Source organism: Acomys russatus, chromosome 20 (assembly GCF_903995435.1).
Source record: "Acomys russatus chromosome 20, mAcoRus1.1, whole genome shotgun sequence".
Taxonomy (NCBI): Eukaryota; Metazoa; Chordata; class Mammalia; order Rodentia; family Muridae; genus Acomys; species Acomys russatus.
Window position 1 is genome coordinate 13,915,387 of NC_067156.1, and position 27,030 is coordinate 13,942,416.

At 47.0% G+C, this 27,030-nt stretch overlaps 1 protein-coding gene across 3 annotated transcripts in view; it reads left to right on the plus strand.

The window, feature by feature from the left end:
- The window catches only part of Fhod3 (formin homology 2 domain containing 3), a 415,945-nt gene that overhangs the window by 15,220 nt on the left and 373,695 nt on the right, over positions 1-27,030 (plus strand). For all 3 annotated transcript variants that reach the window (XM_051163630.1, XM_051163629.1, XM_051163631.1), the window contains exon 2: positions 26,639-26,745. In XM_051163630.1, the coding sequence (XP_051019587.1) occupies positions 26,639-26,745 (107 nt within the window). The remainder of the gene's footprint in view (positions 1-26,638; positions 26,746-27,030) is intronic.

A 27,030-nucleotide genomic window follows, 5' to 3' on the forward strand; every position in this document is an offset into this window, starting at 1 on the left:
ACTGTCTTCTCCCGTGGTCCTTTCATTCCCCCGTAGCGTCTATATTCATTATTGCAGCACGTTTATTTCTTGATAATATATTTGTCTTTCAGACCATTAGACACTTTCCTGTCTTGATCTTAATGTTTTAGTAGCACTTGTCAATTTTGGTCAGTGCCATCTTTTTTTTTTTTTTAATTTTAAAAAATTTTTTATTTTTGTACTCCTGATGCCCTTTGAATGTTGATTATCTTCAAAGACCTGTCAGGATATCCCTTCTCTGCACAGCCCACTTACTCCTGGGAGGCTTCAAAGACTTTCTGATGACCAGAGCTAATTTCTGTTCCATCTCTCTTTCTGGACCTGGAAACCGATACCCAGCTGTCCCTTGGGCAACTCCTCTTGGACATCCTGAAGACGTTGGATACCCAGCATGTCTAATTTTCTGTAGACATATGCTGCCTCAGTGAATAGCATTATCATCCACTTGCCCAGACCAGAAGGCTCACTCTGGTTCTCCCTCTGTCAGTCCTTACATTCTGAGGCTCCCACTGTGTCTTGGGATTCTTCTTCTCTCTCCATTCCATGTGGAGTTGTACCCATGCAGAGAAAGCTCAGTGTTTGTCAGGTGATGGAAAAACAAGATGTAATATTTAAGGAGAAGATTAAATCATGGGAGGATTGCTAAACGAAATGGGTACCTGTGTTTGTTTGGCTGTGGATACAGATCAGTGGAAAATGCCGTACCTCCAGACAATTGTTTTTATTCTCTTCCATAACTTTCTTGGGTCAGGAGTTTGGGGGGGGTTGCTTAGGAGCTTGCATCCACGTGGCCTGGGTTCCTCTCAGAGGCCATTTTATTCATTGTCCTGGGGCTGGGAAGATGTGAGTAGCAGTCAGTTCCTCTGTCTCTGTGGTCTCTCTACTAGGTCTCCACAGCATAGTGGCTTCCAGGAGCTGGACTTTTTGTGCATCAGTTTTGAGGTTCCAAAAACAGCCAGAGCCAGTGGGATGCCAGAATGCTGTCACCGTCTCCTTAATGCCATCCATTCACTGCATCTCACGGAGGCTGGCCTTGCTCAAGGGCAGAGAATCAAACATCACTGTTTTGTAGGGGGGATGCTGAAGACTTAGTGAACTTAGACCATGTATACTGTGTGAAGTTCAGTTGTATTTTGGTGTACAGCACTGTGAGTTTTTAACGTATCAGAGGCCTTTGTCACTAACAAGATATGCGACAGACCTAGAAGGTGTGTTCATTTGTGGTCATGTAATCTTATTTTCATGTCCCCAGTGGACACTGATCTCTCCTAAGAGTTTTCCCCAGAGCTCCACAGGAGTAGGACTATTCTGTATGTGATCTTTTGAAACTGGCTTCTTCACTCTGTATTATGCATTTAAGAGAGATCTGAGTTGTTGGGTGCAGTAACAATCCATTTCTTTTTTTATCACTGAGTCCATGTATGGTCCTACCATAATCTGTGCATCAATGTGCTCATTGAAGAATATTTGTGTTGTGTAGAGATTTTGTGTGAACCTAAGTTCTCATTAAAAAAAAAAAAAAAGGTAAATACCTAGACATTGAATTGCTTTGGGCTAAAGCAGCACTACCTGGCTCTCTTTGTAGACAGGTATCCTTAAGGAGAAATTGTTAACAGAATCTTTGGATTTCAGAATCTAAGTAATTTTTGAAACTCTGCCAAGAAATTACTGTTTGTAGCTACCTGGCTATTCTTTTCATTGTGTCTTCTGAGGCCCTGCTGTGGATGAACCATGAGATAAAGTTCTAGTGTCCTGTGTGGCTTTGTCACTGCCCACGACTGAGCTTTGAGGAGGTCCGTTTCTCAAATCCCAGAGTACATAGGGCTCCAGAATTTTATTAGTCATCAAAATAGAGTCAGCCCTCTCTGTATTGCAGGTGCTGTGAGGATTCAACCAACTGTGGCTCCAGGAGATTAGAAAAACAATCACCTCTGCACTGTACCGAGTAGTTTGCTTATTGATGGCTATTCTCTCAACAATGCAGTATAATGGCTATTTATAGACCACCTATGTTGTGTTAGGTAATATATACACAACTTCCAGTGTATGAGAGGGTGCGTACAAGGCTTGCTTGCAGACACTGTGCTGCTTATGTAAGAGACTCTGGTGTCTTCTGGGACTGAGGGATCCTGAAGCTAGTTCCCCACAGACACTGAGGGACTGAGCTGGCATCAGGCAAAGCATCCAGAGCACTGGAGAGTTTAAGATTATGCATCAAGAAAATGAGAAGTAATAGACGCACGTGACCAGATGGATGTGCTTCTAGGCGTCCTTCCTTGGCAACCCACGACTGCTGAGTCTGCCACTTCTGGCCAGACTTGACTTCCGACCGGTAGCCCTTATCCCAAGCCTTCTGGCTGTCCTGTTTACATAGTACATAGATACTTGCACCTGCTTTCTTTATGAGTTGATTTGAGGGGGTTTTGCAGAAGATGCAGGGGTTAAGGTGACTCTGGAGAGCATGGCTGGCCTGAAAAATTTGAACTTTGCTTGTAACATTAGAGCGGTGAGCAGCCCTTTGGTTAAAGGCCACGTTTCACATCTGCCACGGGGGTAGGGGGGGGTGTGGGAGTTGGGGGAAGACCTCGACAAAATCCAGAACCCCTGTGTTAAAATGCCCAACCCATCTCATCCGCTGGTTCCTCTGGTGTCCTGGGAATATGTGCAAATCCTGTGCTCCTCTGCACATTTGTGTCCCAGCAGGTTCTAGGCATGCTGTCTGCTCAGTCTACCTAACCTACGTCACATCATGATAGCCCAGACTTTTGAAACCATGATTGGGTGTCCTAATGGAGTCGCCATGCCTCACCTTGGGAACCTCTTGTTCTGTCACCCTCCCATATGTGATGGGAGAAGTCCTCAAGTGACCGCCTCAAGTTTCCCACCATTGCTGCTTCTGCGTGCATCTTGCTGGGGCCAGCCAGCCAGAAGAAGGCCTCGGCTAATCCTGGGGGAGTCAGACAAAGGAGGAGGGAGGGAGTGGCCCCAGGCCTGAGGTTTCTTTGTGTCTCAGGGCTCCCATGTCTTTAAGCCTATTTGGTTCCTTCACGCTCTGAGCCCTTTCTCTCATCCAATAAACAAAACAAAACAAACGAACAAACCAACTTCTCAGCCTGCCTGGTCCCCATGGAAGAGTGTGCTGGGCTCTGTTAAGTGAACGGATACAGCTCTGCAGTGTCTGAATAGTTTAACTTTCATTATTCAGTACAGTGTTTATCTGGGGACCGGAGTTGGCCAAAGCTGGAGGACCGTGTGAGGGGCCAGGGGTTCTGATTCGGCTCTCAAGGAACAGAGCAACGGTTGAACTCTAGGCGGGTCCAGCGTAGAAGGTACAACTGGGGCTCCATTGCTGCTGAGTCAGTGGGGCCAAAAGTCCCACTGATGGGAGAGGGGGTCATGAAGTTGTGTGTCTACATTGCACAGCATGTGTGGGTCACACTCAAGTATCTTTAGTGTTTGAAATCTCTGCTTAGGGCTCAGAGTGATTAGTGGCTTGGAATTGAAACTGGTAAGACCAAGCTCCTCAGCCCACCCTGGGATCTTGTCATTCTGTGGGCCTGCTCCTTTTAGGATCTGGGTTTGTTTTTGTTTGTTTGTTTGTGTTTTAAGGCTAAGGCCCTGCTCTGTTTGGAGATTGCTAGCTGGCAGTGTGCTGAGAAGCAATGCACCTTGCTCGCGAGTCTGGGTACTTAGTGAATTTCATCTCCCACTGAGCATGGGTCGATGTTCTTAACTCAGAGCTCTAGAGAAACAACAGTGAGCAGAGCGGGCAGAGATCCTGACCTTCAGGGGGTTTCTGGTCTAGGGTGGTGCAGTGGCCTGAGCACCGAGTATGAATGTGTGGTGAGGAGGAGCTGTCCGAGCACGGAGAGAGGGGCGGGGTTCTGTGGCACCCATTGTGGACTCTGCCCCTGTCGGGATGCACATCCAAGGCCATGTGTGAGCTCCCAGCGCTTCCTGCTACTGGAGCACCCAGGAGGTGACAGCAAAGCCGGTGGCAGAGCCTCTTGCCTCCATATGTTTTGTGGGTGGAACCCAGTGTGTATGGGTTTCTCCTACTGCCTTTCTTGCGGAAAACCTGGGTGCTAGACTATTGCCATAGATGATAGGGTCTTCTAGGGTGGTGGTGGGAATTTGATGGAGGAGAGATGGTGAGCAGGTTCCCAAGGTCCCGAGGTCAGGCTTGGAGAAGGACAGTAGAGCTTGGTCGCTTGGGACTTGACATCGAAAGAGCAGCCAGGTTGAGGGGGAGGGTAGTCTTGGAGGCGAGAACATGGAGCAGGGATGGGAGGGGTTAGTTATTCGTCGCTAAAATCACACATTTCACTTGCAAGCACAGGTGAATCTACAATATAAAAAGGATGGACAGGGCATCCACATGTGCTCCGGACTGTGTCCCCTAAGCCAGGCAGGCCTGCAGCATCCCACAAGCATGGCTATGCTGTGTGACTGAAACGTGCAGTTGGACGCTCTCTGTGGATTTGTGGTATTGATTCACATGTACCCACCCACTGGAGTCTTTTAAGGGTAAGAAACTTGGCCATGAGGTTAATAAAAGAGCTTGCCCGTGTCTCTACAGCTGGCCTTGGTGCTCCGGCTCCCCCTTGCCACCTCCATTGCTTTCTGTTACCAGCTCCAGTGGTTGGGGAAGGTTGTGTGCAGGCCAGATCTGTGTTGGGCTGAACGGAGCAGAAAGATGTGCGCTACGGGAACAAAATGCCTGACTGTGTTATTGACTGCAAGCAGAAATGTATTGGCTCACCTTTCTGAGGGTGAGGAAGTTAAAGGTTGGTGACAGCATCTAACGAGGACCCTCCTGTCATCCCACGGTGGAAAACAAGATAGAGGAGGCCCGTCATCCTTCTATAAGCAGCCCGCACTCATGAAGCCCTTGGTGATCTGATCACTTCTTAAAAGTTTCTCTTTACAATACCACACCACACAGCATGGGGGGTGGGGAGGGAGGGGGTCTTGGACTTTGAGACTTCACTCAAATCATGGTGCATGGCCTGATCTACATGGTGGTCTTACTTGGTGCTGTTTATAGCCCTCTAGGATGTGAATTCAGCCAAGGAATCCCTCCATTCCCTGAGCAAACCATGCTCTGCTTCCCACACTGGTGCTCAGCCATCCCTCCACTCTAAGCCCTCCCCACCTGCAGAGGCTAGAGTGCCCCTGTGCAGGCTGCTGTCTCCTCTACCCCCAGCCACCCCTGGAGGTTGCTTGGCTAAGTCCTGTCTGACTTTTCTCAGGTGTCCTCCCCAACCCCTTGCATTTGTGGCACTGCGTGTGAACTGTTGTCCTTGAGGAGAGCACTTATTGGAGAGGCTCCTGTTAACAGCTGTCCTTCTGTTCAGGAGTGCTGCTTTCCACTCTTCTCAACCTCTTCCTTTTTAATTAAAAATTCTTTGTTTTTTATAAACATTCTCTCTCCTTCCTACCTTCCTCCTCTTCTCCCTACGTCCCTTACTCTTCTTCATTACTTGAGAGAGGGTCTCACGTAGCCCAGGATTGCCTAGGACGTCTTCCTGTTCCCCGTCTCCACCTTCCTATTGCTGGGATTACAAGTGTACACTATTACACCTGGCTTAAACAGTGCTGGGATTGAACTCAGGACTTTGTGTATGCTAGCACAGAATGTTACCAACCCAGTGACATCTCCAGGCCCTGAATTAGCATTTTCTTATGACTCCTCATGTTTTTTTTTTTTCTGTTGTTTCATACTGGGGATTGAATCCAGGGCTGTGCACATGCCAGGGAAGTGTTGTACCACTGGGCTATTTAATCCCAGCCCAGGGATTTTATTTATTTATTTAGAACCTTGTTTCTGGGTTTCTGTTTTTATGCTTAGAAAGTGTCCAAATATTAATTCTGGGAAAATTAGGTTCATTTCAAATGTCTGCCTTCATACAGCTCTGCCTCTTCCAGGCTTCTCCACTGTCTCTTCCACAAACGCTGAGGCCTCCCTGCCCTGCATCTCTCTCTCCAGTGTCTTTCCTTTAAGTCTGTGTTTCTTCATAAGAAGCTGATGTGAGGACGTTACATCCTAGTCTGTTCTTTAAAGCTCTGCTCTTTAAAGCTGTATCCACTGTGAAGGGATCTTGTAGAGGCATGAGGTCACACTGTTTCAGGCTGCCCTATCTAGTCTTTGTAGGAACGCTTGGGCTCATAGCTATCTGTTACATGTTGCTCTTGTTTATTTTGTTTATATTTTGATATTTTGGTTTGCTTGTTTTTTTGTTTTGTTTTTGAGACAGAGTTTCTCTGTATAGCTCTGGCTGTCCTGGAATCACTTTGTAGACCAGGGTGGTCTTGAACTCACAGAGACTACACCTACCTCTGCTAACTCTGTGGTTTTAATTTACTTAACCAACTTTTTCATAGAGGGCTGGATTATCAGTATTTTCTGCACAGCTGCAGTTGCTGTGCCATGGAAATGCAAAGTAAAACCATAGAGTTAGCAGAGGCAGGTGGATCTCTGTGAGTCTGAGGCCAGTCTGGTCTACAAAGTGACTCCAGGACAGGCAAGGCTACACAGAACACAATAAAAAAACCCATGGATTTACTACCACATGCCAGCAGAATGGCTAAAATTTATAAGTGTGCTGGGGCTGGAGCAATGGCTCAGTGGTTAAGGGCACTGGCCATTCTTCCAGAGGACCCAGGTTCAATTCCCAGCACCTACATACATAGCAGCTCACACCTGACTGTAGTTCCAGTTACAGGGGATCTGGCACTTTCACAGACTTATATGTAGGCACAAAAAATAAAAGTGAAATAAGTCTTAAAAGTGTGCTAACAACAAGGTTTGGCAAAGATGTGGGACAAAAGGGAGACTCATATGCTGGATTTTCAACCCTCTTAACAGTTACGGCCAGTGATGGCGCACGCCTTTAATCCCAGCACTTGGGAGGCAGAGGCAGGAGGATTGCTGTGATTTTGAGGCCAGCCTGGTCTACAAAGCAAGTCCAGGATAGTCAAGGCTACACAGAGAAACCCTGTCTCAAAAAACCAAAAACCAAAACAAACAAAAAACCCAAAAACAAAAACAAAAACAAAAAACCACCACCACCACCATCACCACCACCACAACAACAACAAAAAACAAAAAACAGTTATGAAGCAGGCACAGATGCATGTTCCAGACTCAGTAATTCTATGACCTAACATAGACCTAAGAGACATGGATGCAGCAATATGCCACAAAGACATAAAAAATGTTTGTAGTATTTGACTTTGTGGTACAAACAGCTGAAGGCAGCCTTCATCCACAGAGGTTTATTATGTGTATCGCAGGAAAGAATACAGTGCCAAATACAGATGTCCTGCTCCATTCATGCAGCACGGTAGCTGAATCCCATAGACATATGATCACACGAAGAAAGCTATACATTTATATCACGTTTAAGGCAGGAACACCGATGTACAGTCTTAGATGTCTATCTGTGGTGAGGAGAGAGTGAGTAGGAACTGGTGAAGATTTCTGAGCCACAAGTGCCTTTTTCTATTCTTTTTTTCCAAATCCTGGTGGTGCGGATGTGCTCCCTGAAAATTCATTGTCCTTCACTTTTCTAAGTGTGTTCTGCTTGAATATTACTTAAAGATGCAGGGGATGGATGCTGTGGCCATGGAATCTCTTCTGTTTTGCCGACTGGGAATCAGAAATGTAAGGAGGGAGATGGCGATGGAACCCAAGAGGTTTTGAGATGCTTCAGAGTTATGTAGTGATGGGCTTGTCTTCAAGCCAGACGAACAGTAGGCTAGGAAGCCATGAAAGAGCCATTTCTGTTATGTCCTTGGGAGATACCTCAGCCCCAGGAGAAGGTGCTGGCGGTGTGCCGGGGAAGGAAAACATGGATGCTTGCTCTCCCCCTCCTCTTTCTCTCCACTCATCTTTTCTCTTATTCTGCTGCAAAAGGGTCAGAATTCTTTCTAGGGAGCCTACACCCACAGAGCAAAAAAAGAGAATGCCACTTTTGAAAGGACGGAGGATGCAAATTAGCATTTTATGGACAGAGACACTGGCCAGGCTGGAGAACACAGACACAGTGGGCAGCGCAGGAGGCGTTGGCAGGCAAGAGGTCCACTTTTCCAGGAGCTGAATGGATGATGCTTCAATAGCTGGATTCATGGCTTGAACAGATGGTTCAGTGGTTGACTGCTCGCCATGTAAGCCTGAGGATGGAGTTTGGATTTCCCAGAATCCATGTCAATGTGAACTGGGTGTGGCAGCCTGCCTGTAATTCAAGGCTGAGAAGGCAGAGAAGAAATCTCTAGAGCAAGTGGGTTAGCAAGAGCAGCCATAGTGATGAGCTCTGGATTTGATTGAGAGTCCCTGTCTCCATGAGTAATGTGGGAGGGTGGCTGAGGATGACGCCTGATGTCAACATCAGGCCTCACTTGCAGGCTTACACACATGCATTGGCACCTGCACACGTATGTCCATCCACACACGTGAAAATGAAAAAATAATAACTTGGAATAAAGAGATGAACTAAAAGGAATGGAGCCTAGACTGCATCATTATCTCATGATAAGACAGCTGCCCTCCTGGAGGGGTTCACCTATGCAGCAGTGTTGGTTAATGCAGTGCTAATCGCTCAGCAGCCAAGGTGTGCTCATCTTCTGTGAGTATGGCTGCCAGGTCAAAATAACTAATGTCCTTTGGTGCAAGTGTGGTGGCACACACCCAGCACTGGGGAGACAGAGGCAGGAAGGTCAGCCCTAATGATATAGGAAGTTTAAGGTCAGCCTGGGCCACATCACCAGACCCTGCCTCAACAACAACAACAACAACAACAACAACAACAACAACAACAAACAAACAAAGTAAAGCAAGAAAGCAAATAAATAAACCAAGAGAATGTCTTTTGCAAAGTGGTAGGATATTCAGTGTGTCTCCATCTTGGTAACAGGAAAGTCAAGGGGAGAAAATGAGAAGTGTTTGGTTGTATAGGAAAAGTTCAACTATGTCTGCCAATAGCATGATTAGTTTATTGTTCTGATCAGATAAGTTTAAGACTTTATTTACTCCATTTTTATTTTCGGAGACAAGGACTTGGTATGTAACCTTGAAAAGATGTTGAACTTATTTAGTCCTTCGGCCTTAGCTTCCCAAGTGTTGGGACTGCAGGCATGCTCTACCATGCCCATTGTAAAGAACTTATTTATTCCTAAAAAGCATTGTTGATAGCTCGAGTGTGCTCTTAGTTCCTAACTACTGCTGCTGCTCATGCATAAAGATGAGGTGAGTATTCTAGTCATTGATTTAACAGACAACATGCCAATTTCCCCTGCTGTTTTCTCACTGGCGAAGTACTTTGACTGCTGTCTTCATTGGCTGATTGATTGGCTTGGTTTCAGAACTCAAGCAGCTCAGAAATGGGAGATGTAAGAGGGGCATTGGATGGCGACCTCTGCATTGTCGGGAGATTCAAGGGTTTTGCCCTTGGAGGAGCCCTTTATCTTCCAACCAGCCAAAAATAGGCACTAAGTCAGTCCTTTGCATGTTATCACTGCAAAGTGTGTCATGAGGTTTCTCTGACTTGGGAACGCTTTCTGCCAAGTTGGAAAGCAGTTTAGGAGACTCCAAGGCAGCTTCAGCACATCCCTGTCTCCTCCGGAGTCAGTCTTTTCCCCAGTTGTACTGAGGTTATTAACTTTACCCCATATATTTTGATTTTTGAAAAGTTGTATTTATCAAAGGCACTAAAGTGCTGGCATAGCCCTCAAACATCTGAGTTTTTCCAAGGACAGGATGAGTTAGTAGCACCAATTATTTGACCTGGTGACATGTCATTGTCATCTACGAAGTTCATGACAGAGAGCTGCATGATTGAGTTATTAAAATCAATTTCATAATGTGTTTGGTAAGTTTATGTATTTTATGTTGGGCTCTGAGTGAGAAATGTACCCAGTAGACTCATGTGTTTGAATACTTGGTCCTCAGTTTGGTGGCACTTTTGGAAGGATTATGGAACTTTTACCAGGAGACATCTATCAGGAAGAAACATGTCACTGGGAGTGAGTTCTGAGGTTGTATAGTCTGACCTTACTGTCCTCTCTCTCCCCCCGAACTCTCTCCCCCATCCCCCTCTCTGCTTTCTTTGTATAGATTAAATATAGTCTCTCTGCTCCCTGATTTCCAGGCTGGCCTCCTGCCCTTGCTGGCATGCCTCCCTCACTGTGCTGGGCTGTACCCGACCTGGACCTGGGAGCTAAAATAAGCCCTTTTCTCCTCTCAGTTGCTTTGACCGTGGTATCTTATCACAGCACAAGAGAAGCAACAATATGCCTATTCACAGCTGTCCTCATTTGCATGAGGCCTGTGGCCACTGGCTGGACATAGTTGATACTTTCAAATATTCTTTGGAGCTCCATGAAGTCTCAAAAACACAACAAAGGTAATCTTGTAGGTGTAGTGTGAGCTAGCCACTGCAAAATGCTTTACCTGCAAGAGTTCCACTCCTTAATGGTAGCTCTACCATGTGGCGGGTCATTTCTCATTTCTCCGATGAAGACTATTGGGTCACTTTCCCCTAGCTGGGCAGCTGTGGAAGAGGCTCACTTAGTCCTGATGCAACATGAAGTGGCAGGGTAGGGTGGGGTAGGAGTGGGCTCCCTTCTCTGAGAAGAAGGGGAGGAGAGCAGTAAGGTGGGGCTGGGAGGGGAGGAGGGAGGGGCCTGCGATTGGTATGTAATAAATAAATAAATTAAGGAAAATATAAATAAAAAGCCTTAGAAGTTAAATGATCTGTGTGAGGTCACAGCTGGGGACTGAAACTAGGTACCTTCTCCCTCTCTTTATTTCTATAATGCTTTCTCAAATTGGAGTCCATACACCCTGGAAAGACTGTGGACATTGTGGTGGCAGAAAGGAGAGTTTGGCTTGTGGGTTTGCAATTTGAGAAAAATTTATCCTCTTTTGGAAACTTTTTTGCTTTTGTAAGCCATACAGTCTTTGTGGCAATGGTTCACTCTGCCTCTGTGATATGAAAGCTCCATAGACAATTCATAAATAGCTGTGCACTTGTGTACTAATAAAACTTTATTTATAGAGACAAATGCTGGGTCGGGTTTTGCTCCCAGGCTGCAGCTTGCTGTCTCCTGCCTTAGTCTGTAGTGCCTTCTTTTCTCACCAAACTCCAGCCTCTCAGGGCTCTGACTGTCTGCTCAAAGCAACTGTCTTCTTGGAAGCTTTCAACTCTCTCTAGTCATCATCAGAGCTGCGCATGCACATTCCACTGATGTGCTGGGTACTGGGGGCAGGGCGGTGGCCAGAGAGTGACGTTCTTGATCGCATGGGGTTGACATTCTGGTGGGAGGCAGGCAGGTGTACGTCAGGTCATGGTGAGGGGCAGGAAGAATAGAGCAAAGCGATGGAGAGGAATGGTGCCATCCTGTGTGGAGGAGTGCAAGAAGCATTCCAAATGGGAAGCACTGGTGGAGAGCCCTGGGAATCAATGCCCCTGAAGCCCCTTGTGTGTACATCATCTACAGAAGTGTGCCGCCATCTATTTCCTAAGCCTTAGTTGTTAGCCTCCCTGCTAAGTAGGGAGGATGGAGGGTAGGAGGGAGGCAACACCTGGCTGGCTGGCTGAGGAGAGTTTCAGCATGCGCAAAGGATCTCAGGCTGCTGGTAACCTGAATGAGGGTGAGGAGAGTACCTCAGGAGGAGGGATGCTGAGGGAAAAGCCCTGGGTTTCTAGATACTTAAGAAGTCAGAGCACAGGCTCTCCATGTTATTAGTGGTCATCTTTCTTGTCAGTGCAGCTAAAGGAGAAAGGGCTTATTTTGGCTGATGGTTGGGATGGGCCGGTCCACCGTGGCAGGAACGGTATGGCAGATGGGTTGACTTGCTCCATAGTGGCTGGAATGTGCGGCAGCTGCCTGTTATGTGGCACCAGCAGGGGAGCAGGGAGAGTCTGGACTGAGCTTGGACCAACCTTTCCCCTCCCCCAAGTGACACAACTTTCAAAACAGCGTCACTCACCGGACGATGGGGGTTGGGGATGGGGGTGTTGAGGGGGGTGGTGTGGTGGCATTTCACTACCAAATGTAACATTTCCCAGAGGACCGCTGTAGGGTCCTGGGACCATAGCAGGATCAGGAAGGTCTTGATGAAGAACGCATCAGAGTGAGTATGTCTTTTAGTCACTGCCTTTCCATCTCCTGGATGCTTAGGACCCAGCTTGTGAGGGAGGTAGAGAGGCGGGAGGGAGGGAAGGAGGAAGGATGTGAGCAGCCAGATTGGGAGCAGATTATACACTCTGGAGCTGGTTAGCTCCTGCGTTTAAGAGCACACATCCCTGTTCCCCTTCTAGGCTCCCCCACCCCAATTTAAAAAAAAAATCAAATACTAATTGCTCTATGTGCCAATCTCTTTTGCTTCTAATTTCCTCCAAGAGATAGGTATCCAAATATTTCATTTTTTTTGAAAATAGGTAAGATATTGTAAAAACTGTGTAGTTTTTCATATTGGTATTTTATAGAAACAGGTCATGAAATACTCATTGTCAGTTATTGTTTAAAAAAAAAAAAAAGACAAATCTTCAAAGGGGACATAGTGGCATACACCTGTACCCCTGAAGAGGAGGATGATAAGTGTGAGGTCAGCCTGGGCTACATCTTATTTCCTAGGCCAGCATGGGCTATAGTGCGAGGTCCTGTCTCACAGATCTAAATAAAAGACAGCAAGTAAAAAAGCCAGACCAGCATTTTCCAGTGGAGTATTTGAGCCTCTGTTCTTGGTTTCTAGGCTAATTGTCATAAACTACACAAGCACTGAGACTTTTAAATACAAGGCCCTGACGTTCTTGGTCACAATAATGCGTACAGAGAGATTGTACACTGATAATAGAGTCATGGTGGCATGGAAGGAAATGCTTTATGGTCCCCGAGGGCTGGGGGAACCCAAGGCTCCTAGGGTTAGAAAGAGCCCAGGTCTTGTTTCAGAAGTTGATGTCCTCGAGTGCTCCACATGGCAGACAAGGTGCTAGATCCGTTGGTCTGTGGTCATTGGACTAATCAGAAGCAAACTCCAGTGTCTGTGAAGTGTAGCTGTGGAACTTGTGTTGGGGTAAGGGTATGCTGGGGACAGGGGAGGAGGTGACTGGTGCAGGGAGGAGGCCTGCAACACCCAGGCATCAGATGTGGTGGCAAGTGCGTTATGCACTGTGACACCTCGGTCCCAGTGTTGGTTAGTCTAGAAATTTGGGTTGAAGGAACCCTGTAGCAGTGCATGAAGGCTTCAGTCTGAGAAGAGCCTCTTTGCAGAATCATCAAACTGGATGGCACCGGAGTCATCACTGCCCAGCTTGACTTTACTTTTTTTTTTTTTTTAAACTCTAAGGCTTTATTCAGCCTTTTAACCAAGAGCCTTATTTCCAGCCATATTGAATGTCTCGTCCTTCTGAGCGGTTGCCTGTCCTATGCTGTTCTTCTCTTCGCATGGGTATATGGGTAGTTATTCCCTGTTTTTCACCTCTACCGTACAGGTCTCCCCCAACCCCACTCAGGGCTTACTGAACATTCAAAATTCTAGCTGGGCATGGCACCTCCAGCCATGAGCTAGAGGCTAGTCTGAGAGACAAAGTGAGTTCCAGTTAAAGCCTGAGCTACATAGTTTTAGACCAGGCTGGACCACATAGCAAAACTCTACCCCGAAAGTACAACAGCAATAACAGCAGCAGCAGCAGCAGCAACAACAGCAACAGCAACAACAATGACACAAAATTAATAACAAAACAAAACGAAACACCAAAAACCAGAAACCCAAGTGTGTTGGTCCTCCCCACCACTGGATCAGAGTGAACACTGCACATGATCTGAATGTAATTCCTGCCTCCTGCAAAACTCAAGCCTCTATGATTTTATTAAAATTGGTTGTCTAAAATATTTATATTTATTCGTGTACATCTATGAGCATGCATGTGTGTGCGTATATGTGTGTGTGTGTGTGTGCATGAGCACACGTGCACACACACCCAGACATCCACACACACAGGGAAGTCAGACGATAACTTTGTAAAGTTGGTTTCACCTTCTCGTGGGTTGTGTGGATGGGACTCAGGTTGCCAGGATTGGGTAGCCACTGCGTCTCCTCACAGAGCCATCTTTCTGGCTCCCAACCATTTTTTACTAATATTTATCCATTAGACTGAGTGTGTACAAAGCCCTGGAAAGAAAGTGGCCACGCTGAGCACAGGCAGCACCTGAAGTGAAAGTGAGCAGCCAGCAGGCGACAGGTGCTGGCCACTGTGTCCCAGCAGCATGTGCCAGGTGTTCTGGAGGCTTCCTTGGCCACCTTCAGCCTGGCACCCTGTCTCTGCACGTCTGGCTTGCCAAAGGTGTCCCCGAGGTCTGTTCTCATGGTTCCTGGTCCTGCAAGATCCAAACCTGGCTCCTGATTCTCACAGGAGTGACCTGGCGGAAACAGCTCTGATCTTGGGGGTCATAACCTAGAGGTTGCAGACCTGTTCAGTGAGTCTCAGCTAGAGGGATTTCCTCATTGATAGGAGCCAGGAACAGCTCCTTGGAGGAGACACGCCCAGTTTACCCTGTGTGGATCTTGCCATTGCCTCACTGTTCCTGGTTTCAGGGGTATAGGAAGTTGGGTGTATCTGTGTTTCTGTCAGATTGTGGTTACTGGACCATGGTGGCCTAGGTGGTCAGATTGGGGGTAGGGGCTAATGGCTGCACAGCTCCCACCCAGTGGGACGCTGCCTTGTCTGAGGGTGTAAGAGACTGCATGAAGGGCAAACTGTGACGGGTCAGGCTTCTCCCTGGGAGAGCACGCTGAGTGTTGTGGCAACCTTACAGGACATAAGGCATGTCCGCTGACCGCACACATCTGGAGCTGCAGCGCCTGCTTGGTCAGAGCATTTTTCTTCAACATCTGGGAATGATTACAGTCTGCCTGAAACCCTGTGGTACGGCAGCTGCAAGAAACGCACTTGGGTGAAGCCGGGAGCAGGCAGCTGGCTGAGGCACCCTCCTTCCTGGACGTGGCACATCTGAAGTGCTTTCTAGAACCAACTTCTTTTTTTTTTTTTATTTATTCAGATTACATCTCAATTGTTATCCCATCCCTTGTATCCTCCCATTCCTCCCTCCCTTCCTCCCCCTTTCACCCTATTCCCCTCCCCTAGCTCTATGACTGAGGGGGACCTCCTCCCCCACTATATGGTCATAGGCTATCAAGTCTCGTCTTGGTAGCCTGCTTATTCTTTGAGTGCCATCAGGCCTCCCCACCAAGGGGAGGTGGTCAAATATGGGTCATCAGAGTTCGTGTCAGAGTCAGTCCCCGCTCTCCACACAACTGTGGAGAATGTCCTGTCCATTGGCTAGATCAGAGTAGGGGTTGATGTTTACTTTTGTATTGTCCTTGTAGAGCCAACTTCTTTCATCTTCATTTTTGAGTCAGAAAGTGACCAAGTCCTATCGTGTCACAAATAGCCTACCAACTGTGACTAAAGCCATTTGCACTGCTTCTGTGGGGGACCTGGGGAAAATTCTGACTTAGGCTTTGAAACATTTTTGCAGATGAGGTTTGTGATAACTGACTGTGTCAACTTGATGAGATCTAGGATCGCCCAGGAGACAAACCTCTGGACGCCTCTATGAGGAAGTTTCTTGACTGGATTAATTGAGGTGACTTATCCTAAATGAGGCTGACGCCACTACATGGGTTGCGGTTTCCCACAGAATAAAACAGGGAAGGTGAGCCACGCACCACTGTTCACTTCCTCTGCTTCCTGAGTGCGGTTGCCGTGTGACCAGCTGCTGGGAGTTCCTGCCACCACCTTTCCCACCATGATACCTATTTTTAACATGTGGGCGAAAATGAACCCTTCCTTCCTCATGCGGTTTTGTAGGTGTTTTTTTTTTTCTTCACAGAAACAAGGCAAATAATTACTATAGAGCCTCACTATGTAGCCCACACTGGCCTCAAACTCCCAATTCTCCTGCCTTAGCCACCTGAATGCTGACAGTGCAGGCATGAGCCACCTCCCTTGAAAAGAAAAAGAGTTTCTGCTACTGAAAACTCTTCTTTTATCCCCTTTACTGTTATCATAAAAATGTTTTAATAGTTCTGGGGTCCAGCCATGATTCTGCTTGTGCTAGGCAAGGGCTGCACTCTCCAGCTTCACTCTCAGACCTGATTTTTTTTTTTTTTTTTTTTTGGTCTTTTAAAAATCCAGCACTGAACATTGAGATGTAACAAGAATAAATTAATTAAAAAAAAAATAAAAAAAATAAAAATCCAGCACTGGAAGGCAGAGGCAGAGGCAGGGGCAGGGGCAGGGGCAGGGGCAGGGGCAGGGGCAGGGGCAGGGGCAGGGGCAGAGGCAGAGGCAGAGGCAGAGGCAGAGGCAGGTGGATCTCTGTGAGTTCTAGGCCAGCTTGGTCTACATAGCTAACTCTAGAACAGCCAAGACTACATAGAGAAACCCTATCACAAAACAAAACAAAACACAAACATAAACCAAAACCAAAACCAAAAAAAGCAACCCAACCAACAGCCAGCCAGCCAGCTAGCCAGCACAGTAGCCTGTTTTTTAGCTGTCAAGTGTCTCTGGGGAACAATAAGATGACTGAGGGTGAATCTAAATCTTACAGAGGATAATCTTCAAATTAGAATCTCACAGTAAAAATATTGTGCTTAACACTTTGAGTTTGGGTGGGTGAGATCGCTCAGTGGGTAAAGGAAATGCCATACAAGCCTGCGCACCTGGGGTTGATTCCTGGAAGGCATGGGAAGGTGAAAAGTGACTCCACACAGTTACCCTCTCCGCAGGCTTCCTGCGCGCGTGCGCACCCACACACCCACCCACCCACACACACACACACACTCACAGTAATATAAACAAAAACCCAAGTTACAAAATCTCATTAATTCTTAAAACTACTCAGCAATCTTGAGTCCAATTATTTTATTTTCTGAATACAAATCATCCCACAAAAAGAGTTCACATTTTCTCCCCAGACACGTCTAAGTGATATAGCCTGGGGAAGGCAAACTTTACCTCATGATACAGGCTGGGGAAGGCATCCTATACCTCATGATACAGGCGGGGAAGGCATCCTATACCTCATGATACAGGCCAGGAAAGCATCCTATACCTCATGGTACAGGCTGGGAAGGCATCCTATACCTCATGGTAGAGGCTGGGGAAGGCATCCTTTACCTCATTGTACAGCTGGGGAAGGCATCCTTTACCTCATGGTACAGGGTGGGGAGGGCATCCTTTACCTCATGGTACAGGCTGGGGAAAGTGTCCTTTACCTCATGGTACAGGCTGGGAAAGGCATCCTTTACCTCATGGTACAGGCTGGGAAAGGCATCTTTTACCTCATGGTGCAGGGCGGGGAGGGCATCCTTTACCTCATGATACAGCTGGGGAAGGCATCCTTTATCTCATGGTACAGGCCGGGGAAGGCATCCTTTACCTCATGGTACAGGCTGGAGAAGGCATTGGCTGGAAGCAGGGTCCTGTAAACAGAATGATCAGCAGGCTACCTCCAAGCTGCTTGCTGTGAGATGTAAATGAGAGGGTGGTGTGACCTAAGGGTCTCAGGACAGCACACCTTGCAGGAGCTTCCTGCAGAACCATGCAGAGGGATTTTGAGGTGGGATTTTTCACTCATCACTGAGCCAGGGCTGTCTGGTCACAGAGTTAATGAGTTACGAAAGGGCTAGAGGAACGGCATGGCTGACTTCATGCCGATGACTTGGAACTTGCTTGGTCATCGAGAAGGTGCTGGGCTGAGTGTACACAGCCAATAGTGTTGCAGACGGCTGAAGAGAAAGGAAGAGATTTTATATCTGGTCATAGCGTCTGAGGATTGAGAGCTATTACATCTCCTGAGCCATGGTCCTGACCAACTTAAAGGGCACAGGAGCCACATGGATCAGTGGCCCTGAGATTTGCATAGTGTATGCACTGAAGAAAGTGTGGTAGAGCCTAATGTGGGGAGAGGAATCTTCTGGGGTTCTACATTGCCTTGCTCTTCCTGAGAATGTGGAACTTGGAGTTTAATGTATACTTTCTTTACTCTTTAACTGTTGAAACCTAACCAAAACTACTGTAAAAGGCCAAGCTGGTCACACTGAGCAAGGCACTGAGCTGCTCACTGGTCCTGTGATAGCTGCCAGTCTCTGTTGTTTTACCACTGTGATAATGAGCACTAGGACTGTTTTTTTTTTTTTTTTCTTCTTCTTTTTCTTCTGGGGATGCTCTGATTGGCTTGTGTTTCAGGTTTCCTGGCTAGCAGGCAGTGCATCCTCTAGAATTATTGAAAGCATTTCCTAGAAATTCACAGTGGCAGCCAGCTGGACTTTCCCTGAGGTGTGGCTGCCGTTCCTGGGCCCGGTCATGGGTACCAGGTGGAGCTGGAGTCTTGGTCCATTTGAGCTGTTTCTAAGGATCCCAGAGCATCTTTGCTGCGGTGTTGGCCCATACCCACACTTAGCCCCTCGAGGATAAACTTGCTCACTAGGAAGAGCCCATAGGGCTACATGGTGGCATTGGAAGGAGAGCCAAGGACTGGTAGGAGAGGAACGAGCTCTGAAGCCATCAGGGCTTTGGAATTTGCTCTTGGCTTATGCCTGCCCCACCCCAAGGAGTCTAACAGTATTATCTGTGTCTCTTTTCTTGGAGTGGAGCCTAAGGTTCCTGTATCTATTTGCTGGATAATGGTGGGAATTATACAGATCCCTGGGATCCAGATGCCTCAACCCACAGAGTTTGAATGTTCTGGTGTGACCCAGTGTTCCAGGAGGCTAGTGTATGCATAGGAGTTTAAGAACCGGTGACGATGGTCATGGAGACCCTGGGTTAAAGGCACCTGGGGTTCTCGCTCACATCCTACAGGCCTTATCATGAGGGGATGTGAGGGGATGAGGAAAGCACCCCAACAACCAGCTATCCCTGGCTCACAGCCTGGAGTCCTCAGGCTGTGGTGTAAGTGGTCGTTCATGGTTGTCATGCTTGTTCAAATCCTCTGCCTACTTTGAAATGGGGTTATTTGCTCTGTTGCCGTTCAGTTCTAAAAGTCCCTTGCATGTTCTAGTACAAGTCCTTTGCAGGTGCAGAGATGACGGCTCTCATTGTTTTCCTCCCCTCATTTCCTTTTCTCAGTAGGATCTGGATTGTGTCGCTCAGGCAGACAGGGGACAGTGCTTGGTGACAACCCTTCCTTGTCCTGTACTTTATGCCGTCAGCTGGGAAAGGCATCACTGTGAAACAGGGTCCTATGAACAGGGTGGTTAGCATGTTACCTCAGAGCTGCTTGCTGTGGAGATGTAAACGAGAAAGGAAGGACTGCGCACTGACCTAAGCGCAGCCATGGTGGCTCAAAACAGCCATCGGAAACTCCACTTCCCGGGGTTTGATGCCCTCATCTGGATTCCGTCGGCACTGCAGATATATGGTACACATAAGCACATGTAGGCAAACACTCATCCGCATGAAGCTATAAGTACATATCTTAAAGAGACACCAAACAAAACAACTCCCCTAAATACCACATGCACACACACACACACACACACACACACACACACACACACACACACACACACACATATACCCTCCACAAACCACAACACAAACACACACACACAACACACACACCAAACACATACTACAGACACATACACACAAAACACACACCCATGCATACATGGAGTGAAAAAGAAAGAAAATTTACAACAGAGAAAAAAGAATAAAATTAAAATTGGTTCTTTGGAAAGATGAATAAAATTTGTGTAATGTAAGAATAACCTAAATGCCTCCATTTGTTTAGACATAATAGACAAAATAGGCCACAGAGAGGAATCCCAGTTCCACCCCTGCCCTTCACACTCTTACCTGGTGTTTTCCATGTTGGTGAATAGTACTTTTATTTATTATTTGCTCAGTCAGGAAATTCAAGATCTTGCTTCTGTGTCGGACACTTGTGTATCGCATCAGTCACCCAGGCTTTCTCACCTCCCTACTTTAACCCTCACATTGCCCCTCTCCTTCCCCATGTCTCCTGAAACAGGGATGGAATTATTTCTCAACGTGAATAAAACGATGCAGAACACAGGACAAGATACCCATGGAAGCCAATGCATTCTAGCTTTTTGAATTAAGAAGTGTAACATACCTTTGGCTCTCTAATGATAAGAAGTGGTTTGTTTGCCTGGAGAGCCGTCACTATTTCCTAAAGCTCTCACCATGTCTGGCAGAGGTCCTTGCCGCTGGTGGGCAGTGTGCCCTTATTAGTTTAAATGAAAACCTAGAACTTGACTTAGAAACTCTGAATCAGCTTCAGAGTAAGGCTACAAACAGTGTACGGAGGCTCCTGAGGAAGCAAAATCAATACACCTTCAAAGCAAGCATGTTCATAATATTTCATAATTCCCAGGTGCTGGATCTTTAGAAGTGTCCTTGCATTTTGCCCTCAGTCATTTATTAAAGTGTTAGAGTTATGATGAAGTCTCAGTGGTCCCTTGGGATGTGCTTTGCTGGGGTTGGTCAGCAACATTGATTTTCTTTTGATAATGTGTAATTTAGTTTGTTGATTTCTTAAGAAAACTGGCCAATTGTTTCTGTATTTACAACTTTAATTTTACCCTTATAGATATATATATTTTTTCATTATGAAATGTATGACATTGTCATTAGTCAGGGTCCAAAGGTAACTGGTAACGGGATCTGTATGGATGCCCAAGCCTATGGCTGTTCAAATGCCTTAGGTAACATGGCATAGCATGCCTATAACCTATGCCCATCCTCGTGTGTAATATATGTCCTCTCTAAATTACAAACAACATGCAATGTGATGTCAATAATTACTACACTGTATTGTTTAGGCAACAAGAAGTCTGACGTGTCCAATGTAGAGTAACACTTCCTGATTTAACTCATATACGGGAAGCTCATGTATGTACCATCATGTACAGAAGGCCACCTATACATACAAAGAAATCTACATCTGGAGGCTGTGTAGTTTGCAGGGTAGTGAAGTGAGTGCCTTACCTTTGCAATGCATCTTAGGAAGTGGTGAGCAGAGGGCAAGCCCAGAGCAGGAACCTTCCACTTTATTCCTCTGCCATTAGCTTCTCACAGGGGTGGGGTGGGGTGGGGGTGGGGTCAGGGGACATAACTCCTGAAGCCTGAGTGATAGCCAGGGGTTTGAGTTGGTTTTATTAGGAAGTGTGAAAGGAACACGTGGCATAGCTTGTTGAAAAGTTGTCTTGCACATTTTTGCTTCTTATCTTTCCTGTTTTGGGGTGTGGTTGTTCAGTAAATGACCAGCTGAAATGCACTAACTGCTTTTGTGCCCCCTCCCGCCTGTCCCCTCCCCCCTCATGCCTCCCCCCCCCCCACCCTTAGGGCTTCGATTGAAGTGGACAATAAGGAGGGTTATGGGGAACTCAGCCTTGGAGAGGGCCAGGTCTCCCATGACAGGAGCCCGGGACCAGAGGCTTGCAATGGCTAGAACAGCTCATAATTTGTACACTGGTTACTTTCCTACCCCTGTGATGACATATTTAGCTCCAGCAACCCGAGGGAGGAAAGATTCATTTTATGGGTAGAGTCTATCACGGTGGGGGAGGCAGGGCAGTAGGGACAGTTCCTGGCTGTGGCAGCAGCAGCTTCCACACATCTGGGCAGATCAGGAGGCAGAGTGGTTGGAGACGGGCTCTTGTATGTAGATTCACTTCCTTTAGCTGTACCCTACCCAATTTTCTTCCTCCCTTTTCCTCTTCCTGTATACTCCTTCCTGTTCTCTTTCAAACTCATGGCCTCCTTTTACATTAATTGTTGCTCGTACCATGTTACTTGGATGCGTATTTTCAGAACTGACCGTTTGGCACTGGATAACCAGTTGGTGAGTTTCCTCCACACTCAGCATTGCTTAGCTGCTTTTAGTTCTTTGTGTAGGGTTGAGGCCTCATGGTCTTTCCCTCATCCATTTCATCATGTGCATTGTTGCTTTCCCTTTTAGCTCATGTTTAGGCGGTCAGGTTGGTGGGAATTTTTGGGTATAGGTTCTGGCATTACTCGGAGACATAATCTCACGACAAATTGTGTGATTCTCATGACAAGTTCAGTGATTCTCTGGCTCTTATAATCTTTTCACCCCCTCTTCTGCAGTGTTCCCTTAGGGGCCATGCTGTTTTGTAAATGTTTCCATTGGGACTGGGCCCCACAACCCTCCATTCTGATTGGTTGTGGTTTTCTGTAATGGTCTCCGTATGTCACAAAGAGAAGTTTCCTTGATGTGGGATGATGACCAGACTTATTTGGGGAGGAGGGTAAGGACAAGTATTTAGAATGCACTTAGGGATTATGCTAAGTTTAGTAAAGTGGCGCTTGCAGGTTCTCCTCCAAGACTCGTGACTTCGCTAGACTTGGTAGTTGGCTGAATTTCCTATACCAGGCATAATTTCCCTCCTGTTCCATGGGCCTTAAGTCCGATTAGAGAGTTGTTGGTTACCACCAACATTTGCATACCGCTACTGCACCTTTGGATTTTTATGCTACACTGACCATTATTGTGGTTCGTGAGTGACATAGCTGGGTAGGACTATTGGTTATTTACCTCCTCTGATAATGTCTGGTACCCTGAAAGCTGGTGCTCAGCGAGGAGGCATTTAGGTCAGTTCTCATTCAGGGGTCATTGGGCCCCGTGTCTGAAATGCATCGTAGCTTCAGCAATAGGGACTTCACTTCCACCCCTGGGGCCGGATGGCAACTCAGGACAATAGCAATAGCCTATATGGTTTAATATTATGGGAAGTCATGATCAATAACTCAAAAGAAACCTTCTTATCACACCTGATATTGTATAAGCTACTTCTTAAGGGATCCATAGCCCCCTCCCAAAAAACAAAAAACAAAAAACAAAACAAAACCAAAAACCCAGTGCCGCCAGCTGGAGACCAAGCACAAAAGCCTGCTGAAGTTTCTCATTCAAACAACAATACTGTCGTCTTCTACTCTGCAGTTTGCAGTAGGAGTAAGGTGGGACAATAGAACTCTGGGAGCTGGGGCTTTACATGCCTGCTTTCTCTCACTTCTCGGGGAGGGGCCTTGGGATCGCTGTTCCCTAACTCCTTGGTGCTTCAGGCCCCTTGTACTCAGCATCTGCTGCTGTCCTTTGTCCCCAGCAGGAGTTTTTTAGCTCAGGGAGGGTCAAGGTTAGATATGGATGCTTTCTGTTCCCTCTCAGGGTGGGTATGTGGTGGCCATCCTGCTTGAGCCTGTCATATCATGGTCCATTTAGTGGGCAACTTGTGGGGACAGTGTCTCACCCACCACCCATCCCACCTCCGGGAGCCCTGATGGTCACATTTGCCTCACCTGTCAGCTGTGGGTGGCAGATCACAGAGAGAGGAGATTGACTTAAATGAACAACCATGCCATTACTCTAAAGCCTGAGGGCCTACGGGGAAGTGCTGGCTTGGGGTTGTCTCCCTGATTTCTCTTGGGCTGGCTCATGTGTCTGTCACCAGCCATTGGGTCATCTGCAGCTTGGCAGTCTAGATCAGCTTCCATCAGTGGCGGAATTCCAATAACTGTCAGGGAGGACAGCTCTCGGGAGCCAGGGCTTGTAGTTGTCAGCTAGGCTTCATCAGGTGTCACCTGTGAGGGGCAAGACACAGGCCAGCCTGGGTCTAGGCCATTGTACAAAGTTGCATGGGGAGGCTGTGAGCATGGGAGGGTCCCATCAAATGACACAAATGAATGATGCTCATTTGAGATTTCTTTAAACTTTGAAGTCTATTGTTAATTCCTGTATTTCCTAGTTTCTACACAGCTACCAAAATCAGTTTGAAGGGTTGCCTCATGTGTATTTATAGAAGGGTTCTGTTCAGATCTATTTCAGGGTTACACAGAAACTTTATTGCTTAGACTAGGCTCACTACAGACTTGCTGCCAGAACCCAGATAATCATTAAACCACCCTGGCAACACAGCACTTCACTGGCTTAGGGAAAGGAAAGAATATATAAATCGAGACGTGACATCAGCCTTACTTCAGATGTTTGAGGTTTTTTTTCCGGAATGGTGAGCCTGCCCTTTTTGAGTCTTTGTAGGAACAGTCAAAAGAACCCCAGAGTCACTTTGTGCTGTGTCTGTCTAAGGAGCAGAGGGAGTTTTTTCTCTGTCTTCGGGCTGCTTGTTTAATTGGCATGTTTTGACTGGGGCGGGAGCCGGGAGTGGCACAGTTAGGAGGTGTAGAAGGACCTTTATTGTGGGTCTGGGATTGACTCCCTCTGGAGCAGTCTGATCCCTGCCAGAACCCTGGCCACAGGTTGACAGGCTGCAACATGATCTGAAGTCTCTCAGCCATGCCACTGTCACTGCCCCTAAATTCCCTAATCGCCACCCTTCTATAATAGCCCTGTAATGCTATCTTCCGCCATGGCTCTCTGCTTTGTCTAATGTCCTGAAGTGCCCGACAGTGTCCTGGCCACCAAACTTTGAGCCAAGAAAGGAGTGCAGGGGACATGCTGCCAGGGGATCAGGGTTGACATGAAAATTGTCAGAGTCAGGAAATTCCAGGAGCCTTCAGTCATCTGGGAGGACATTTGACATGAGAGGCCAAGGCGGGGGTGGGGGGGGGGGTGGTGGGGTGGATCAGGTTGCCTCCCCCTAAGCAGGAATGGAGGCCGGGACTCAGCCTGGCAGGGAGCTGTCTGAGTCCTTTGGTAGGGAAAGCTTGGATACTTCTGCCTGAATATTTATAATAATCACTTTGAGATTAGCCTTTCCTCATTGCCTCTACTCCTTGGCTTTGGGACATTTGTTTTGGAAGTTTGTAACTCTTACTTAGTAATCATTGCCAGGGTTGAAATGGTTAATTTTTGTTGTCAACTTGATGGTTTAGGATCACCATGGAGACATACCTCTGAGTTTGTTTACAAGGATGTTTCCAGGAATGTTTAAGGGAAGAGGGGAGACCCATTTTGACTGTGGGTGGCACCATTCCCTGGGCTTGGGTTTTAGACTATGAAGGCAGTGACTGGCTGCTTCCTGTTTCTGCTTCAACACCTTCTGGACATAGTGGGCTGCCTCCTCTCTTAAACCATTGGACAAAACAAACCCTTCCCTCCTCACGTTGAGTATTTTTGTCACATCACTGAACAAAGTAAATGATACAGGCTTCTAGCAATTTGTCAAAGTGAGACTCACCGCTGACCCCCAAACTCTGAACTATGAAGGAGAGTCCACCATTTCACTGTCATCCCAGTCCAAAAGCATTTAGCCACACTCCTTGGCTCACATGATGATAGGTTAAGTGTTAATCTTGTGTCTCGGTGTAATGGTGGGTCTGGGTGTGCAACATGGTGTGGCTCTGGCAGTGTGTTGATTCCCTTAGCATCTTATTCTCCATGCACCACTCCCCAGGGCAATCTATCTCAGGGCAGTCAACATCCCAATTTGCTTCTCATACCCTGGTTGTTCTGGGCACCTCCCCCATATTCCTCATAAGGGACTAAGAGGCCCATACTCACCTTTTCTTTTTCAGCTGAGAGGCTTACCAGCACAGATGTACAGGGGCTTGCTGACCCTTTAATTAGGGGATCCAGGTGGTGACATTTGGCTAGGTAGCAATGATATCCTTCTCCTGGGTGCGGACTGGGGCATCTCTGCTGAAGACAGTCACTGGAGCATAAACCGAGGAAGAACATCCATTGACTGACTGTTGATCTAACTTGTGTCTTATTCTAATCTACCGTCGACTCATCTGTCCTGCTTGTTCAGCGAAACCGTATCTCTGAGGGAAGGAAGCCCTTCTGTGTTCTTTGGTACCCTGCCTGGGTCAGATATATAATTTTGCTAAGATGGTGATCAGCAAATGGTGGTAGTTAGTGATGCCTGGAATGTGAGGGGAGGGGTGGGAGTGGGCCGTTCAGCTCAAGCTTGAGGGTCTTGTTGTCATAGGCTGGGAAGATTGTAGGGTTTCCTGTTGTTGTTTGGGGATGGACACAGGACATGTTGAAGCAGATCCTTGGCAGGCCTTGGGGACCATGAAGGAACAGTCAATATTCGCTGGCATCTGCTGGGGTAAAACTGGAGATTCCAAACAGAGCTGACCAGTCCCCTTAGGCCAGGACTACCATTGTGACCCTCATGCTTATACCTCGCCTCTTGACCCTGCTTCTAATGTACTGGGATTTCAGTCATGAGCTACCATGGTCTTGCATTTTGGTACAAGAGTCTTGACTCACCAACTAGGACAGTAAGAGCCATCCTGACAACTTGCGGAGTCAAACATGGCATTATATACTTGGTTTTCTCACAGTGTCAATCACAATCTTGGGCAAAATAATTTACCTGTGTTTTTAAGTGTAAGTTATCGTTCTTAACGTAACAAAATGCGTCCAACCACAACTTTGGAATCTTAACAACGTGGGATGATGCCAGCTCTCTGACACACTCCTCTGTCCACTTGTACCAAGTCTGCTCCAGTATGTTTACATGAGTGTGTTCCCTTCCCCAGGTAGGCCCCACACTTCAAGTAATGCTTGATTCTTAAAAGCCCATGAGGGCAACTTAAGGTGATGTGATGGTATCTGTGATGGCTAGACTAACTCCTTTTTTCTCTTCCAGCTTGACGACTGTACCCTGCAGCTGTCACACAATGGTGCCTACCTGGATTTGGAGGCCACGCTGGCGGAACAGCGGGATGAGCTGGAAGGCTTCCAAGATGACACAGGGTGAGCATAGCCATTGTCCCTGCCCACTGGCCCAACTTCCTGCCAATGCTGGTGTGGTGAAGTCTTAGAATGCTTGGGAGAAATTACCACCTTATCCTTCACCTTCACTTAGAATCATGCAAGTCCTGGTGCCTGTAGATCTTTTTCTATCTTGAGGGACTTCACTCCTTGGTTTAAGAGAAGAAACTCTGGGATGGGTTAATTGAGCACACAGCATTCTCTCTTAAGGGATTTTTTTAAACCTGAGTAATAACAAATCAACAATCTCTAGATTTTTGTGGGCCA